This window comes from Narcine bancroftii, chromosome 4, assembly GCF_036971445.1.
Source record: "Narcine bancroftii isolate sNarBan1 chromosome 4, sNarBan1.hap1, whole genome shotgun sequence".
Classification (NCBI taxonomy): domain Eukaryota; kingdom Metazoa; phylum Chordata; class Chondrichthyes; order Torpediniformes; family Narcinidae; genus Narcine; species Narcine bancroftii.
In genome coordinates this window covers 54,005,402-54,023,925 of record NC_091472.1, presented here as the reverse complement: position 1 = coordinate 54,023,925, position 18,524 = coordinate 54,005,402, and the positions used below count along the sequence as shown (strand labels likewise).

At 37.4% G+C, this 18,524-nt stretch overlaps 1 protein-coding gene across 2 annotated transcripts in view; it reads left to right on the top strand.

Moving 5' to 3' along the window:
• cenpf (centromere protein F) overlaps nucleotides 1-18,524 on the top strand; it is an 87,616-nt gene that overhangs the window by 9,111 nt on the left and 59,981 nt on the right. For both annotated transcript variants that reach the window (XR_011355705.1, XM_069931294.1), the window contains exons 3-7: nucleotides 7,621-7,817; nucleotides 11,460-11,563; nucleotides 13,006-13,097; nucleotides 15,381-15,669; nucleotides 17,943-18,145. Coding sequence is in view for 1 of the 2 variants with exons in the window: in XM_069931294.1 (XP_069787395.1) it covers nucleotides 7,621-7,817; nucleotides 11,460-11,563; nucleotides 13,006-13,097; nucleotides 15,381-15,669; nucleotides 17,943-18,145 (885 nt within the window). In the remaining variant the exon portion in view is untranslated. The remainder of the gene's footprint in view (nucleotides 1-7,620; nucleotides 7,818-11,459; nucleotides 11,564-13,005; nucleotides 13,098-15,380; nucleotides 15,670-17,942; nucleotides 18,146-18,524) is intronic.

The window sequence follows — 18,524 nt, the reverse complement described above, 5'->3', positions numbered from 1 at the left end:
ATTCCCTGAAGTATATTTGCAGGATTTCATCACCCTTCTTACCTACATGGGCCACTATATCTGGCTGCTCACCCTCCCTCCTGAGAATGCCGTGAACTCGATCTGCGATACCTCGGACTTTGGCACCAGAGAGGCAATATACCATCTGGGAATCTCAATCCCTTCCACAGAATCTCTTATCTGTTCCCCTAACTATGGTATCCCCTATTACTACAGCTCGCCTCTTCTCCCTTCCCTTCTTAGCCACCAGATGAGAATCTGTGCCAGAGACCTGACTGGCGTGGCTTGTCCCTTGTGGGTCATACCCCACCTCCCATCTATCCAAAATGGGAATGGCCACATCCTGCATTGCCTGCCTGTACTCTTTCCCTCTCCTGACCCATCAACCTTCCTCCTGCCTCCTAGTTATGATGGCCTAACTCCTGTCTATCACCCCCTTAGCTTCACAAATAATCCTGAGTTTGTCTAACTCCAGCTCGGTTTGTCAGGAGCTGCACCTGGATGCACTTGTATGTGAAGGCATCAGGGATACTGCTGGCTTCTCTGACTATCCACATTCTGCAAGGGGAGCATTCCGCTTCTCTGGCTGCCGTACCCACTGTTTATGACTAGAGGGGGGAAAAAAATAAGATAAACAAAACCTGCCCTTACCTGTTCCTTTCTGCTGAATCCTATTTGCTCCTGGAATAGGGTGACCTTTACTTATTTCAATTCCTGCACCACCACATCAGCCTCTGCATGCCAAAGCCTCAAAGTCCCACTCCTACCCTCAGTTGCTCACACATTGGCCACTCTGCTTGTGCTTCCCCTCTTTTTATTGGCTGGAGCTAATTTGGTAATGGAATGATCCAAAAGAACACTTGCCAATCCCAATGCCTATTTAACTGCTTGGAACCTGCTCACTCTGCCGCTCACTCTGCCCCTCACTCAGTTTGTTCCCACAGTCCCAAGTCGAGATCAAAATCCTTGCTCCTTCAATTGAATCCCATCCTCTGAATTTTATACATTATTGAAAAAGTCAGTATTTTCTATATATTCATTGAGAACACCTACCTCATTTTCATTGTCATTTCTCTTTGTTCCACTTTGCAAATGATTTAGATGGGGGGGGGGGAAGAGAGTGGTGTGATAGCGTAGGGAGAAGACATGGGAAAGCAACTCCCCCGGCATAACTATTCAAAACCCATTTTTAAATTTTTTTCATTAAGACTTAAATACACTGTTGAAGTATCTTAAAAACAGCTATGAACAAAACAAAAGCACAACCAGCAAAGAAAATGATGACTAAACAGTTAACAAGTGCTGAAGAATTTGGATCTACCTTACAAGTGGAGCCTCCGGACTCTATTCCTCCTCACCGTTGTCCCCCTCCGGACCAAGAAGAACAATCGTGCATGTGCGTTATGTCGGGTATGGCCCAGTCTGTAGGGGAACCTGACCTCTCTTAGTCCAGCGATCCTAGACTGTCAGTAGGGTTTGTATGTAGCCGTAGTTGGGCGGAAGCGACTTCAATATCAACGGAGGAGGAGGAGGAGAAAGCAGACACAGCTGGACTGGACGAAGAGGAAGACCAAGGTATGGAGGAAGTGGAAACTGTTATATACAAGGTTAGGCCTATGGTTAAGCAGGCTTTAAAGTTTAAGTCTCATTCTCATCATTCAGATTCAACTTTACATATTGACTTATCCAAGCAGATGGAGAATTTGACAATTCAGATGAATCAAGGGTTTTCATCTGTGAAGGAGCAGCTTGCTGATGTGAAGGGGGAAATATCTTTCACTAAATTGGATGTAGAAAAGTGTTTGAATGTTGTGGATAAGGTCCTGGATAAATTCAAGAATATTGAAGAATTTATTGACTGTAAAGATGATGTGGAACAATGTAAAGAAAAGATGGGACAGATGGAGGATTCATTTACTGGCTGGGAAATTCAGAAAAATGATTTGTTGAAGAATATTGATGCATTGGAGAATCAAAGTCAAAGAAATAATGTTAAAATTGTTGGTCTTCCGGAAGATTTTAAAGGTCTGGACCAGTTCAGTTTTTTTTCAGAAGTGGATTCCTGAAGTTTTGGGAACAGGATATTTTCTAAATGGTTTAGAACTTCCGAGCTCATAGAGCAATAAGAAGGAAGCCTCTTCCTGGTCAAGCACCATGTTCTATTTTGATTAGATGTCTGCATTATCAAGATAGAGAGTTGATTTTAAGAGTTGCTGTTCAAAATGCGAGAAGTAATCAGGGCCCTTTAGTAGTTAAAAATAATAATATTTTTTTAATGCTGATTTGAATCAAGCTGTAATTAAACATCTTAAAGAATTAAGGCTGTCTTGTGGAAGAAAGGATACAAATTTGTTTTTCGGTATCCTGCTGTACTTGAAGTTTTTTATGGAGATTATCAGTCTCAGTTTTTTAGTGATGTCGCTTAAGCTCTTACATTTGCTAATTCTTTACCTGATAATAAGCAGGTGCAAAGTCAAGAAAGGTTTCCTCCACACACCCAATTCTGGTTCTGAAGAGGAAGAATGGAAAGTGAGAGATGGAATCTCAATAGTTGATTGATATTGGTATTGATGATGATCAGGTTAATAGAGATCTGGAGGAAGCATTTCATATCTGAAATTATTTTTTTGTTCTGTTCGGGGGAGGTGGTTCAGCTACTGATCCTTCCGAAGTCATTGGCCACTTTGTGGCATTGGCCACTCCTGTATAATTGAGGGGGTAATACTGCTTACACCCAACCCCAACCAACCAATTTTCCCTTGCAACCGTGTCTGCCTGTCCCACATCGGACTTGTCAGCCACAAACGAGCCTGCAGCTGACGTGGACATTACCCCTCCATAAATCTTCGTCCGCGAAGCCAAGCCAAAGAGAAGACAGAGAGACTGCTTACAGTATTTTTTTGTTTGGGTTTTTTAAAAATAGTGTTCCTTTCTCTCTTCTTTGAGGAGATCTTTTGGCCTTGTTTGTGTTGTTGCCATGGGGAGGTGCTTCAACATGTGTGGTGGGGGTGATTATTGACATGACTTAATGACTAATTTAAATTTTGCTACTTTTAATGTTAATGGGCTTAATAATCCGATTAAGAGAAAAAGGGTATTGGCGAATATTGAAAAATTGAAGGTTGATGTTGCCTTTTTGGAAGAGACATTTGACTGAAAAGAAACATCAGAAATTAAAAAATGATTGGGTTGGGCAAGTTATAGTGATTTTTAATTCAAAAGCAAGAGGTGTGGCTATTTATCAATTTGATAAATAGAATCTGTTATTGAGTCAGTTGGTAGGCTTTTAATTGTTAATTGTAAAAAAAAAATAAAATAAATTTGACACTTGAACTTTAATGAATATTTATACTGCTAATATAGATGATGAGGAATTTATGTTGGACTCTTCTTAATTTAAATGGGGCATATGATAAAATTATGGTAGGTGATTTTAATTGTTGCTTGGATCTATTAGATAAATCTCCAAAATAAATAATTAGGACCTAAATGGCCAAACAGTTAATGACATTAATGAAAGATATGAATTTAGTAGATATATGGAGAAGGTTAAATCCTAAAGAGAAAGATTTTTCATTTTATTCATTTTGTCATGATTCTTAGTCTAGAATAGATTTATTTTTAGTATTAGCACAATTACAAGACCGGGATTTGAAGGCTGAATATAAGAGTAGGATTTTGTCTGATCATTCTTTGTTATTAATAATGTGTACTAGTTCAGAGATGATCAAGAATGTCTACCTTTGGAGATTTAATTCTTTGCTGTTGAAAAATGCTGAATTTTGAACATTTATAAGGAATCAAATACAGCTTTTTTGAAAATAAATACAAGTTCAGTTGATAGTAAATTTGTTTTATTGGATGTTTTAAAAGTTTATTTAAGAGGACAAATCATTAGTTATACTGTCAAAATTAAGAAACAACATGTAGCTGAGGTTAGTAGATTGGAGGAGGAGATAGAAATTTTAGAAAAGGATTTACAATGAAATTCTATGGAAGCTAAGAAAGTGTGCTTAGTTAATATGAAATTATGATATAATTCATTACCAAATAAATTTGAGAAATTATTACAGAGAACTAGGCAGATACTATGAATTGGGAGAAAGAGCTCATAAAGTATTAGCTTGGCAGTTAAAAAAACCGAACAAGCTTCTAGTACAATAAATGCTATTAGATATGATTCAATAATCACATATAAACCTCAGGAAATCAATGATGTGTTTCGTAAATTTTACAAAAAATTGTATACTTCTGAAGTATTAGAAGATGAAGCCAAAATTGATTATTTTTAAAATCTGATTTGGATTTACCTTTTTGAATGATAAGGATTTTAAGGATTTGGATGCTTCTTTTACTGTTAAAGAAGTAACAGATCCACTTCGATCTATGCCTAGTGGGAAGTCTCCAGGAGATGGTGGTTTTCTGAATTTTATAAAGAATTTCAGGACTTATTAATTCCTTTAGTGATGGATGTATTGAAACAAGCGACAGAGGTTTGTTCCTTTCCAGATTCCTTTTCTAAAGCAATTATTACAGTTATTCTTAAGAATGATAAGGACCTGTTAAAAGCAGGGTCTTATAGACCTATTTCTTTGTTGAATGTTGATTATAAAATTGTGGCAAAGGTTCTAGCTAATAGGTTAGCTAAATATTTACCAGGTTTAATTCCTGTAGATCAAGCTGGCTTTATTAAAAATCGATATTCAGCAAATAATATTGTAAAGTTGATTTCTTTAATTAATATTTCTCGGGAGCAATCTAACCAACCAATGGTTATTTCTCTCGATGCAGAGAAGGCCTATGATAGAGTAGGAGAAATTTTTATTTGGCCCTTTTTTTTTTTACTGGTTGGATTTGGGCCTTGTATAGAAGTCCTACTGCTAGAGTTGTGACAAATGGACAGGTATCTCCATCTTTTACGTTCACTAGATCGAGTAGGCAAGGCTGCCCTTTGTCACCAGTTCTATTTGCATTGGTTATTGAACCTTTGGCTCAGATGATTAGACAAGACAGTAATATTGAAGGTATTAAGGTGAAATCTGATGAATTTAAAATAAATTTGTTTGCAGATGATGTTTTGATATATTTAACACAACCTTTGAAATCTTTGAGGAATCTGGATGATAGGTTGGAGCAGTATGGTGAAATATTGGGCTATAAAATTAATTGAGGAAAGAGTGAGATTGTGCCTCTATCTGAAATGGATTATTCTTTGTGTAGGCATATTATGAAATTTAAATGGTTGGATTGGATTAAATATTTAGGAATTAAGATAGATGGTAATTATAACCAATTATATGATTTGAATTACCTGCCTTTATTGTCTAAAATTAAATATGATTTGAATCAGTGGAAAGATTTACCTATTACATTAATAGGACATTAAAATGAATATTTTTCCTTGAATTCAATATCTTTTTCAATCTATTCCTTTTAAGATTACTCAAAAATCTTTTAAAGACTTAAATGCTTTGGTGAGAAAGTTTTTATGTAAAGATAAAATGGTGAGGGTATAATTACAGAAATTAACTTGGAAATATGCATTGAGGTTTGCAATGTCCTAATTTTTAGAATTATGAATCAGCGCAGTTGAAATTTATTAATAGGATGTTTGAAGTGGATAAACCTTTGATATGGGCCAATATTGAATCATCTCAGATTGGTGAGAAGAAAATGGGTCAGTTCATTTATAGATGGAATCCTCAATTATTGAGTAACTGTAATTTACAGTTTGGAAATGAGATCTTGTATTCCATTAGAAAAGATAACATATAATTTCCGTAATAATTAATTTTTTTTGGTTAAAACTTGGAGCCCATATTTGGATTATATGGGGTTGAATTATTAGTCTCTTTTCCACACATTAATTATGTTGTTCTGAACCATGGCAACTGATTGTTGAATATTATGTTAAGTGATCTCCATTTTCTTTTTTTTTTTGGGGGGGGGTGTTGTAGGGGGTATTATTTACATTAAAAATATGTATGTATTCTGTTTTTAAGATGTATTTTTGTTGTAAGGTTTATCATGATTATTAAATAAAATTTTCAAAAAAAAGAGAATTTGTATTGAATGGAGATTTCTTCACTAAATATTGTTCATATTATAGTTGTCGTTTTAATTCATTAACTTCATCCGTAATCCCTTGCCACCAGCTTTCTCTCCTGCACAAATGTCTGAAACTAAAGCAGGTTGGCTATAATGTTTCATGTGTGTTCCCAAGTTCTTTTGATTGTGCGATCAAGGCATCATTAATACCACTAGTATCACCTCACTGCCTCCTCTACTGATTCAACTGCATAGTAGTACACCTTGTCAAACTCCCCTGTTCTGCCTTCCATGATCATTAATTGAGGTAAAACACTGATGCTCATATTCCAACAAGCACCAAGTCCTGCATACCCTGTGCTTCCTAACCTGCATTGGTTTCTAATTTAATTTAATTTTTTTTAGACATATAGAAGTAGTGAGGTTGTTTCCATGCTGCCCACTTTACACCGAATTAACCTACACCTCCAGTACATTTTGAATGGTGGGAGGAAACCAAAGCCTCTGGAGAAAACCCTCACAGACACGAGGAGATTCTATAAACTCCTTACAGACAGGATGGGATTCGAACCCCATCCTGGTCCCAAACGCTGGAGCTGTAAAGGACCTGCTACACCAACTGTGCTTCCTGGCTATATCAATCCATGTTTCTAGTTAAGCTTGAGTTTGATTTTCCTTTTATTCTTGTAATTTGCTCTAAACCTTAGGATATTTGTGCTCCTCCTACTCTGGCCTCTAGATCAAGCTAGAATTAAATAGTGGCACTCTGGACATTAACCTGTCAGGTAAACCAGATTGGAATTCTCACTGCGAATCTCAGCTCTCTTGGACTTAGATGTTACTTCAAACATCTCTCTGGGCATACTTTTGGTCATCTACCCAATTAGTGTGTTATATGGCTGTGTCAAACTTTTTAAAATAGAGTGAGTACAAGAGTTGTCTAGTTTATACACCATTCCACAAAGTATAATTGGATGAGTGATTGTTTTTTTTTTCTTGACTGAAGGAGTAATTTTTACCTGTGGAGCTTCTTGCTCCTTCCTTGTTGTCACATGACGTTTCATACATTTACCTGGGCCTTCAGGTGGTCATCAAATGATGAGCTCAAATGATGGATTTCTTGAAATGGAATGATATTTTAATAATACCTTATTTTACTCTACGGAGAAGAATGTCTACAGGGGTTCTTCCACTCTTCTGTTGAATATTACTGTTTTACTGGCATCTCTCAGAATGCATTCTCCAGAGAACTCGCTGATTATTGAAGTCTTGCAATCTTCTGATTAAAACGTGAGTGCGAGCTACCAACCTCTTGCAGACAAGTGTGAAGTCACTTTACAAGAACAACATGATTCTAAATTTATTTTAACTATATTGTTCCCCTTGTAAAATAGCCTGTTCATGTTCACTTGGTAGAAATAAATGATAAACCACTTTTAGACTGCAATTATCATGGAATTTTAGCTCTTCGAATCTTTAAAGGGAGACCCGTGTGGTTTAGAGGTGACACATTAAATGATGCATATCATTTTTATGATTGTTAACTTTTTTTTCCCCTCTTTATAAAAATAGGTAGAGAATGAAAAATCTGAAACTAGTGCTCTGAAGCGGGAGCAGCAGACTCTAATTGATTCGTGTGAAAATCTTGAGAAAACCAGACAGAGGATTTCTCATGAACTGCAGGTGAAGGAATCACAAGTTAATTACTTAGAGGGTCAACTTGGAACAAGCAAGAAACTTGTGGAGAAGCTTGAACAAGAGAACAAACGGTAAATGGTCTTCTGGGCTGTGCTAATTACATTTGACTTAAGGATATTATGGCCAAAAAAATGAATGGATTATCAATTTACCAGAAATTTGTTTGAATTTGTGGGTGGGCATCCTCATAAGTGACATGCCTCTTGAGGTCTCAAATTCTTTGCACGAGTGTGATGGAAAATCTTCTGTTTCCCTGCATAAATACCGCTCCAACTCCTCTCAAGAACATCAACACTATCCACTTACTTCACTGCCTTCTCCATCGCCAAAACAGCAAGGTTGTAGCCACCCTAAGCTCATCTTGACATTACCTTTGAAACTTTAGCCAAAAGTTATTTGAGAATATAATGGTAGGAGAGCATTTGTATGTGGTATACTTTGAATTCCAAATGGTGTTCAGTATAATGATGCACAAAAGACTTCAGCTGAAGATCAGGATGCACAGCGTTGAATGTAATGTATTGGCACAGATAGAGGATTGGTTATCCATCAAAAGGAAAAGAGTTGGTACAAGTGATTATTTTTCTGGTTGGCAATCAGTAATGAACAGAGGCCCATAAGGATTGATGCTGAAACCACAACAGTTCTTAATATGCATATATTCCACTGATGACACTAAATCAGTGGAAAAGCAGATTGTGCAGAGGACATAGTCTGCAGAGATAGAGATGGGTTAATGAATGGGCAGTGTCTGGCATATGGAGTACAGCGTAGGTAAATGAGAGGCCATTCACTTTGGAAAGAAAAATAGTTGACGGTACTATTATTTAAATGGTAAAACGAAAATGCAGAGAGATCTGGGTGTGCTTTTACATAGACACAAAAGTTTTCAGGTGCAGCTGGTAATCAAGAAGGCAAATAGGATGTTGCCAGTGGGGTTGAATTTTAAGAGGAAGGAGATTCTGCTGCCAAAGTATAGAGTCCTCGTAAGACCACATCTGGAGTACTGTGCATTTCTCGTAGCCTTATTTGAGAAAGGATATGCTAAGTTTGGAGGCAGTCTAGAGGAGGTTCACTTGTTTGATTCTGGAAATGAGAGTGTAAACATGAGGAGGGGTTGAGTCGTCTGTGACCATAGTCATTGGCGTTCAGGAGGATGAGGGGTGTCTTATAGAAACACAAAAAAAATTATGAAAGGAATAGATAAGGTAGAAGTAGTGAGGTTGTTTCCAATAGCTGATGAGCCTAAAGATTCAAGGTAGTAAATTTAGAAGTAGGAGCTGCTTCTCCCAGAGAGTACTGAATCTGGAATTCTCTGCCCAAGGTAGCAGTAGCAGTTGCTTCAATGAATATATTTAAGACCAGGATAGATAGATGACTTTTTGGAAAATAAGGGAATAAAGGTTTATGGGGAATAGGCAGATAAGTGGAGCTGAATTCTCAGCCAGAATGGCAGAGAAAGTTCACAGGGCTAGATGGCCTGTTGCTCCTTTATCCTGTTCTAACACCTAGCCTCTAGTATCAAAAAGAATGAGGACAGCCAGCACATGAAAATATCACCAACTGCAGATTTACAGCCACTCACCACCACTTAGAATTTGTCACTCACTAATTCTTCATTGTTGCTAGTTCTGCACTTTTGAATTCCCTATCCAACCACACGCACCTTCATGTGACGGACTGCACCAGTTCATTGTGGCAGTCCAAGGACAACGTAGGTCTTGACAGCAGACCTTGATGGACAAGACCATACAGCAAGACCAGGTCTTGATGGGCAATGTAGGTTGACAGCACTGATCCCAATAAAAATGTGCAATAAAACTCATAATTCATTATCTGATTGTTTGGAAACCCCAATAGTTTGGCATCTGATTCATCCGTTAGTACACTTTTTTTAATTTAAAAAAAAAAGAAAATTTAATAGAGATACAGCAAGGTAAGAGGCCCTTCAGGTCCATGAGCCTATCTCCCTAATTATATCATAAGACCAATTAACGTGCTAATAACCTATGTTTTTGGAATGGTGGGTGGAACAGGAGCTCCTGGAGGAAACCTACACAGACACGAGAATGTATAAACACCTTATAGACTGCAGCTGTTTCGAACCTGAGTCGCTGGCACTGTAATAGGTTGCACTATCCACTGTGCCAGCCCATGCCACCATTAATCTTCCTGTTATCTAGAGACTTTCCTTCCGTGCACTCGTGAGGATATGTATTACTGGGGTGGGGTGAGACTGGAGGTGGGGTCAGGGACACTAGCAATCTCAGTCTGAGAGCAGGCAGTTGTTGCCCAACTCACTTGGGTTCTGATTGCACACTCTAACTCGCTGGAAAATGTGTCATGCTAGTGTAGTGTGGGAAGAAAAAAAAAAATGAGATGCAAGTGTGCTACTTTAATCTATGTACTGTCAAATAGTTCAGAAAACCTACTGTCTGGTGCCATTGAAGTCCTGAAAGAGGCTACCACAAATAAAAATACTGTAAAGAAGAAACGTAACCTTACCACCAGATGGTGCTATTTAAATTCACTTTGCTGTTTGAATGTAACAATTTGATCGCCACTTGAATCATTTCTTGGATTAACAGTCCATTTTCAATGCCTTAATGATTCGAATCCTCATCCAGTTACTTTTTAAATGCTTCCTTCACCACCTTTTCGGGCAATATGCTCCAGATTGCAGTCACCCTCTGGCTGCAAAAATAAAATTTTCAAAATACCTCAATCTCTTACCCCTCACCTTCTACCTTTGTCCTCAAGTTTTAGATGCCTGCCTTATTGGGAAGGGTTTCTCACTATCCACCTTGCCTATGTTTGACTATCGATATTGCAAAACTATCAGTTTCCTACAGCCTTCTCTTTAAGGGAAACAGTCCCGACCTACACCTTTTAATATTTATGATTATCTTTAATTATTTCTTGAATGTGAAGTACTACTTAAGCCTAACTCTTAAGATGGTAAATGTAAACACCAGGAAATTCAGTTTGTGATCTGTTTAAATAGCAGGAAGGGTTGCTAAAAAAAAGCTTCCATTCCTCCACAACAATGAGAGGAAACCTCATCAGGCTTTTTAATTGTAATCAGTATCCAGTAACTCCTAATGGATAAGCATCATCATTTGGGAATCATTTTGAAGATGTCAGTGGACACTCTTGTAATGATGTATGTGCCAACGAAGTCCAGTTTCTACATTGCTTTAAACCCAAAATGCAAACACTTTGGACATCACGGGTTGACTGAACCAGTATCTCAGAAAGAAATTGGTATATTTAGGTTAAAGAAGAAAATATCAGAAGAAGGAAATTGGTTACATAGTCATAATGATGCTATTTCATCATTCATTTATTCTGCTAATGTAATGGAATACTAATATACTGGAGGGTGGAGAAATGTACTCTTATGAGTAGCTGTATAAATGAGTTGCTACATGAAGCAGTTGTGAGCCTTATACTAAAATTAGTAGCTATGTATTTTGTGTCAATGAGGGAACAGAGGAGCAGCAAATTAATGGAGACATTAAGGTGTGGTATAATTATGTTAATATTCATGAAAAATTGTGTCAGTTATTTCTACAAAAAGTATAAGTTAAGAAGACTTTATTAACTCCTTTTGTTGCCTTTGAATATGAAGCTAAGAATTATTACTCATTCTGCAAACAGAAACAGAATTGGATCATGCTACCATCTACCACCTGTGTTCTTGTTTTTTATAGATTCAAGTCAGAAATTGAGCGATGCCAAACAATTTTAAAACCGGCAGATGGAACTCCACAAAACAATCTCTCAAGGTCCATTTCACCAAATAAAAATGTTACTGGTAAGCCTGGTTACATTTTAATATTGTAAAGATTTTAACACAGTAAATCCCATCAAGTCGATAGTCAAACTGGTGTGTGGAATAAACACAGAAAGGTAATAAGTCTACAGATCGTGGGCAGGGAAGGTTTTGACTGACCTATTTCAGGACACGTAGACGTTTATGAATTTATGGAGTGTGTAAAAAGCTATTCATGTTTTACAATCTGATTTGTAATATTTTTGAGTGTGCATGAATTTCTAACAGCTGTTTGGTTGTGCCATTGTCAATGGCTTGTCAGAAATGTTGGAAATTAAAGGAACATTGAGAGGAGATTAGCATAGGGACACAGGAGATTTGTGGTGAATCATTGTTTCAATCACTAGAGGGAGATGGTGATGCTTCTTGGGGCTTGTTTCTGGAACAATGTTAATGGATAGCAGTTTCAAGTGTTCCAAGTGATACATTTAAGATTTGTATACCATACAGAACTTGAAAAAATAGGATAATTGTGTTAGACTTCAAAAGGACACAACACTGTCTACCAGATGAAATTAAATGCAAGAGAGTGTGCCCTAACCTAATACATTTTGGAAGGAAATATGAGAATAACCAGTGTCACCTATAAATTATAATATGAAGATTTAAAATGGATTATAGGCATAAACATGAAGGGACAAATGGCCTCCTCATTGGTGTCATTCTTAGAATTCAAGTGTTAATATTGGAGTTTTAGCCTGCTTTTGTATATTTAGCTTTATCCGTAGCGAAAAAATGTATTGCTAGTACGTGGAAAGATACAAATATGATTCATATTAATAGATGGCATAATGAGATCAAATATTGTTTAATAATGGAAAAAATTGTATGTTCCACATGATAATTATTTTATTAATGAGTGGGTGTTATATTTGGAATATTTACATTTCAATTTACATTGATTAGATTTTAATATGTATAATTAACTTTTTTTAATATCTTTTTTTCTTTTATGGCTCTCCTTAGGAGAGTTGGCTGAAGGGGGGGGGTTCTCTCTTCCTTTTTTTCTATATATATATATATATATATAAAATGTTCATGTTTAATTGCTGTATATGTCATATTATTTGTTTTTTGAATGAATAAATAAAGTTTAAAAAAAAATAAATAAATAGCATACTTGCTTCTGAGGTGATCAGTTATTGAGCATTTACTCTAGACTGGCCTTTAAGTAGTTTGTAAATGCCCTTGTTGTTGCCATGACTAATATCTGCTGTTTTGTGGTATCTTGTCGTCTGTTTGATTAGGTAAGTGAATTGTACGTTTTAAAACAAAAATAAATATCCCTAATTGTACTGCTATTAGAAAACCTGATGACTGCCAATTATGCACATTGGGTAAAAGACTTTAATGCTTTGAAGGTTATTAGAAGGAAGATTGTAAAAGGCTGTTTGATATTAATTAATTTGTTGGTTCTCTACCAGATTCAAAACTAGAGGAAATGCAGGAAAAATATAATAAAGAAGTGGAAGAAAGAAGCAGATTGGAAATAGAACTAAAAACAATTCAGGCCAAGGTGAGATGAGTCTTTGACCTCTAAAGAAAATATGCTGGTAATGTAGTTTGAGTAAAAGATGGGTGTTCCACCACATTACATCTTCTAATTCTTATTTTTTCTTTTCCCTTAAATGGAAAAGGAACAGAGTGGAATTTGTGGGTTTTATTTTTGCCCCCTTGAAAGTCACAGTTGAATCTGCCTCTACTTCACTCTCAGGCAATGTGTTCCAGATGATTAGTCAGCTGTATATAGTTCAAGCTCATTTTCAAGGCAAATTGCAGCAGTAACCATTTGCATTTGCACAGTTGCTTTCACATAGCAAAATGTTCCAAGCTGCTTAATTAGAATCACATCTGTGAGAACTCAAGAGTCTTATTGCATTTGTTGCCAATTTCGACTTTGCTCTCACTTTCACCTGTTCCAACTTTGACTCCTTGCTTCTCCATCTCAGTCTCAAAGGATAAGTTAGCAATCAGTATCTCCAAGTCGACATACTATTTCTACTCTACACCTTCTTTCCACACAACTTCCTGTAATTCATTGAACTCAATTTCTCTTGCCCAGAACAAGGGTGGTCTTCCCCTTGTCCTTCTTGCCAGCATCCATGTTCAAGAGACCATCCATTACAATTTCTGTCATTCCAGTACTAGATAGTATACTCAGTATTTCCTGTTTTAATACTGAGAAGATACAGTACAACTCCAATTATCCAAAATTGTATTCTCTGAAATCCTCATTTATCCAAAAAATTTTTGGAGCCGAACTGACCACGGACCTTGGGTCCCTGGTGGCAGCAGCAATGGACCTCTGGTTCCTGGTGACAGTGGGGACCTCAAGCTCCCAGACAGGAGCAGGACCCTCAGGCACCCAGCACAAGTGGGGCCTTGGTGGGGAGGTGTTGTGATTAGCTGTGGCCAGCATTTTTTTTTGTGAGAATTAAATATTATTTTAATGCTTAAAAAAACCTTGTTGGTGGTTGTTGTTTAAACACTGTTACAAATGATTTGCTGTTGCTACTGGGCTGTTTTTAAAAAAATTACCAGTTCTCCGAAATAGGCCCAGTCGTTGACCCTTTTGGAGTTGTACTGTATTCTCAGAATGATGATCACCAACCTTGTCGAATTGGGTTTGAAGAGACATCTTTGAGTAGTCTAGGGTGGTGACTGGGGTCCTGAGTGCGTTGTAAAAGGATGCACAGGAAACTATTGTTAGGAGAACCTGTGGCTTCTGGAGATGAGAAGCAAGAAAATTTGAAAGATATTTATCAAGTGAAAGAAGAGAGTGGGGTGGGAGAGCAGATTTTAAGAGGTTTAGAATAATTGAGTCTGGAGGTAATTGAAAGCTGGGTAGTGGGAATATTTCAGTCATACATGTGCCATAAAAGAGTTGAATGTTGTTTTCCTGTACATTGGGTCCTGATCTCAACTTTGTTGACGAAGAGATTAACTGCAAAACACCAAAGGGACCACTGTTGCAGATTAATATCTTATCGATGATCCACAGTGCACTTATAAAACCTTACATTTGTTAAAATTAGACTGGCATTTCATTTCCAAAAAATGAAATCTGTTTAAGCAAAGGGAAACTTTCAGGGACCAAAACTGAACAATCCATTTTGGCTCCCAATCCCTTTTTTCCACTGAGTGAAGGAGCTCAGAGACATGCTATAAACGAGACTGAGAATGTGCTGCAGTCCCTACTTTTAGTTGAAGGACTATATCATTGTCATTCTGGTCCTTCTCTCCCTCACTAATCCTCACGTTTATCTCACACATCAGACTGATGGTCTGTTCCCTTGGTCTCTCTCCCACAGAACTATTGACCACTTAATTTGCCCTCGTAGCATTTTAAATGATTCACATTCTCCTTTAAAATCTATCATGACTCCTGTTCAAAAAGATTATCCTCAATCCAAATTAACCCAGCTCAAAATCCTTTCTTTCCAGATGGAGAGTTGTTTGAAAAAGAAAATAGTATATTCGTGGTTTGATTTTGTGTGCGTCTCTGGTAACCTTCAATGTTCTTCTGACTTTGCCTAATTCACATTTGTTTTCTAAAGATACATACAGGTCACCATAAGTCATGTTAGACACTGCATCAGGTGGTGTCTCGTACCTTGGCATCCTACTTCTGGGATTCAAAACCTACTTCCAAACTAGGCCCAGTCACATGTCAGACAATATAGTATTGAATTGAAGCTAAAATGTTGAAAATATCTAATTGTAGATACCAGTTTAATGCACATTGTTGTGGTGGGAGATTTTTGAAAAACCTTTAATTTAAGTGTTTACAATTTTTCAGTTGTTCAACCAAGCTCAATCTCGTAACACTATTAGTCAGCGGAATATTGCCCGAAAGCAATCTTCATCTGTATTTCCATGGCATCACGATCAAACTCCAATTCAGTGTGCCTCTCATTCACTGGAGACCCCATTAAAGGGTGTTGGCATGAATCTTCAATGGGAGCAGGAAGAAACTCCCTTCAAACACCATCCCAACTCTTTGCAAAAGGGTACTTGTTCTTCAGGATGGTTTAATAACAGCACAGACAGCTCCAAGCAGGAGGAACAGCTGAAGTCACAAAATCAAGGTATTGCATGAACCAGGGAATTTAAAAAAATCATAACCAGTATTTGGGGAATTGTCATTGTGAGAGGAAAAGTGCTTTCTGGACTTTTAGGGGAAGCGCAGTTAGCGTAGCAAGGCGGAACAGTTATTGTAGCGGTTAGCGCAATACTATTACAGCGCCAGTGACCTGGTGCTGTCTGTAAGGAGTTTGTACATTCTCCCCGTGCTTGCATGGTTTTTCTCTGGGTGTCTTCCCACCCTTCAAAATGTACTCGGTTGTTGGTTGGCTGTAATTGGGTGACTCACTCATTCATCTAGAGTGCAAGTGGGTTATGTAGCTCCAGCTAGGGGTTTTCGATAATGGGCCAGATGTTCAACAGGAGTCAACGTTGGAGTTCAGGAACCCTGGGGAGTCTGATGTGAGTAAGTTTGCATTTGGAGCTGGGGTGGAGAGTACTTGTAAGTCCTGGACACATAAGATTAAACTTGCTCTTGCTCCCTTTCAATTCCCTAGGAAACTGAAAAAAATTATTGTACCAACACGTAACATATAAATAAAGAAATATGTGCTTTGGAGTATAATTTAAAGTAACATTCAGCAGTTCTGAAAATCTGCAAGTCCATCTGATTATTCCAGCTTGAGGATAATGAACAAGGAGTTATAGCCATTTTTTAAATCTCAATTTTCCCTTAATCCTTGCAAATTAGTCATTACAGTATCTGGTAGTGAAGGTTTAAAATTCCTTTATTGTCATGTAATAGTCACCCGGTGCCCCTTACAGGAAGAGAAAGAGAAGCAAAAGAGAGTCCCTTCAGTGTCACTAAATGTCTGTGGGTTCATCTCCAGTGTTCCTGCAGCTGCATGTTTGATCCATCAGCAATTCTGGTTCCAGATCCAAACTTCCAGCATGATCATGAAGCCTTCAAGTCTGAGGCTCTTTGGGAGCCCTTCTTGCCCTCAGCACCTTGAATCCTGGTTCCCATGAGTCAGTCTCCAGCAGCCCATGTGGGTCCTCTGATCGTAAGTTGCCTACAAACGGTCACAGTCCTGTGGGGTCATCTCTTTTCCTTCTCCTTCAGCCTCCTCGTTGCTGATGCCCTGCACTGGTCCTCTGCTCCCTGGCATCTGTAACCCCTCATGGTTGGTGCCAAGAACAGGCACCACTATTTTGGACACAGACCTTCGCGGTTGCAGGATTTTACTTCCAAACACTGTTGGTTCCTATCACAGGCCTGTACAAAGCCGATGGCAGTAGGAATGGGTAGTTAAGCCCTTTGGAGCAGCTCCCAGGTTTGCACCAACTGCTGCATTGCCATTACAGCAACGTCACCATTTTTCTTTTCTCCAATTTATCAAGTGCTGTGATATTAAAGATATTTGAATCAATTACAGCTCAGCCAGCTACAGAATTAGGGTTGCTTTATTTTGATGTACAAGTTGAATCAAACTTTATATTTAAAAAAAAAAAAATATCTGCTTGGAATATTTTACCATCCACATTCCAAATTGGTAGACAGTTTTATCCAGTACTTTATCATCTAGGTCAACAGTTATTAACTGTTTCTGAGCCACAGACCACGTTAAGTATTAATTTTCTTACTGTGGACCACATTAAGCAAACCCAGAGGGGTAGGATGGTGTCCAGCAAACCAGTTCACTAATGAAAATTTTATATTGTTTTAGTATTTTGAGTAATTTTGTCATTTTGTTTGTTAAATCTACAACCTTCTTTTACATTTTACGAGTTCATTATATCAGTGATGATTATCTTCACTCCCATTATCTTTACAAATACATGGACTACCAGTGGTCTGCATACTACTAGTTGAGAAATAGGATGAGTTGTGATGCCAAAATATACCATAAGACACAAAAAAAGAGGAGGCGGGGGGAATAAGCAAAGCTTCTGACAACAATAAAGCTATTTTCTGAGATACCATAACTTTGCAATAGTCAGAAGTCATTGTCATTAAACATTATAATTCTTTAATAATTTATGCTGATCAGTAATTTCAAATGTTCATTTAAAAAATCCTGCTTGGAACTAACATTTTTTGTACTAAACTGGATGATGTATATGAACAATCCATGATTTTATTTCACAATTTGCCCTTCCCTTTTCTTAAGGGTGTACATAAAGTAATGCAAATAGAACATGCTAATAATGGATTAAGGTGGAAGTATAGGATCTTTCTTTGGTCCAATATCGTGCATTCTTGTCACATTAGCCTTTTTTCTCTTTCGAGTAGTGGTATCATACAGAGTTTTGACGAATGCTTTTTTTTTAATTTAAGAATTGCAAGCTAAAGTTTTAGATCTGGAATTTCGACTAGCAGCTCAGGAGCAAGAAGTAAAAAATAATTTGAACAAACTTCATGAAATTCAATTCCAATTTGAGAAGGCAAAAACTGACCTTTCAGAGAAAGAACACAAATTGACCAAGTGCCGTGAAGAATTGACTACGATGACTGCACAGTATGAGCAAAGCAGTACCAAGGTACCATAGTGTGAATTATTTTATTTGAGTAAATTCTTAATAGGTAATTTTTTTGGACTTGTATACAAATTATTTTGTAAATTTACAGTGACTAGTTGACATTTTTTAAATTTCAATCATTAAGCTTTCCATTCACCATGTATTTCTGGAACAAGTTTGTACTATACTCTAATAGACTTTGTGAAACACTCTTGTTTATGCAAATAGTCTCTGCATTACGTGAAGGAATGAAACCTGCATTAATGGGTGCTGGTTGGTGGAGGTGGTAGTTCTTGTTGACCGTTTTCTGTTCTTTTTGTGTTTGATCTGTGGTCTCGCTGTATGGGATGGATTTGCACTCTTCTTCATTCCATTGAATACAGCAAGTCTTGAAATTGAA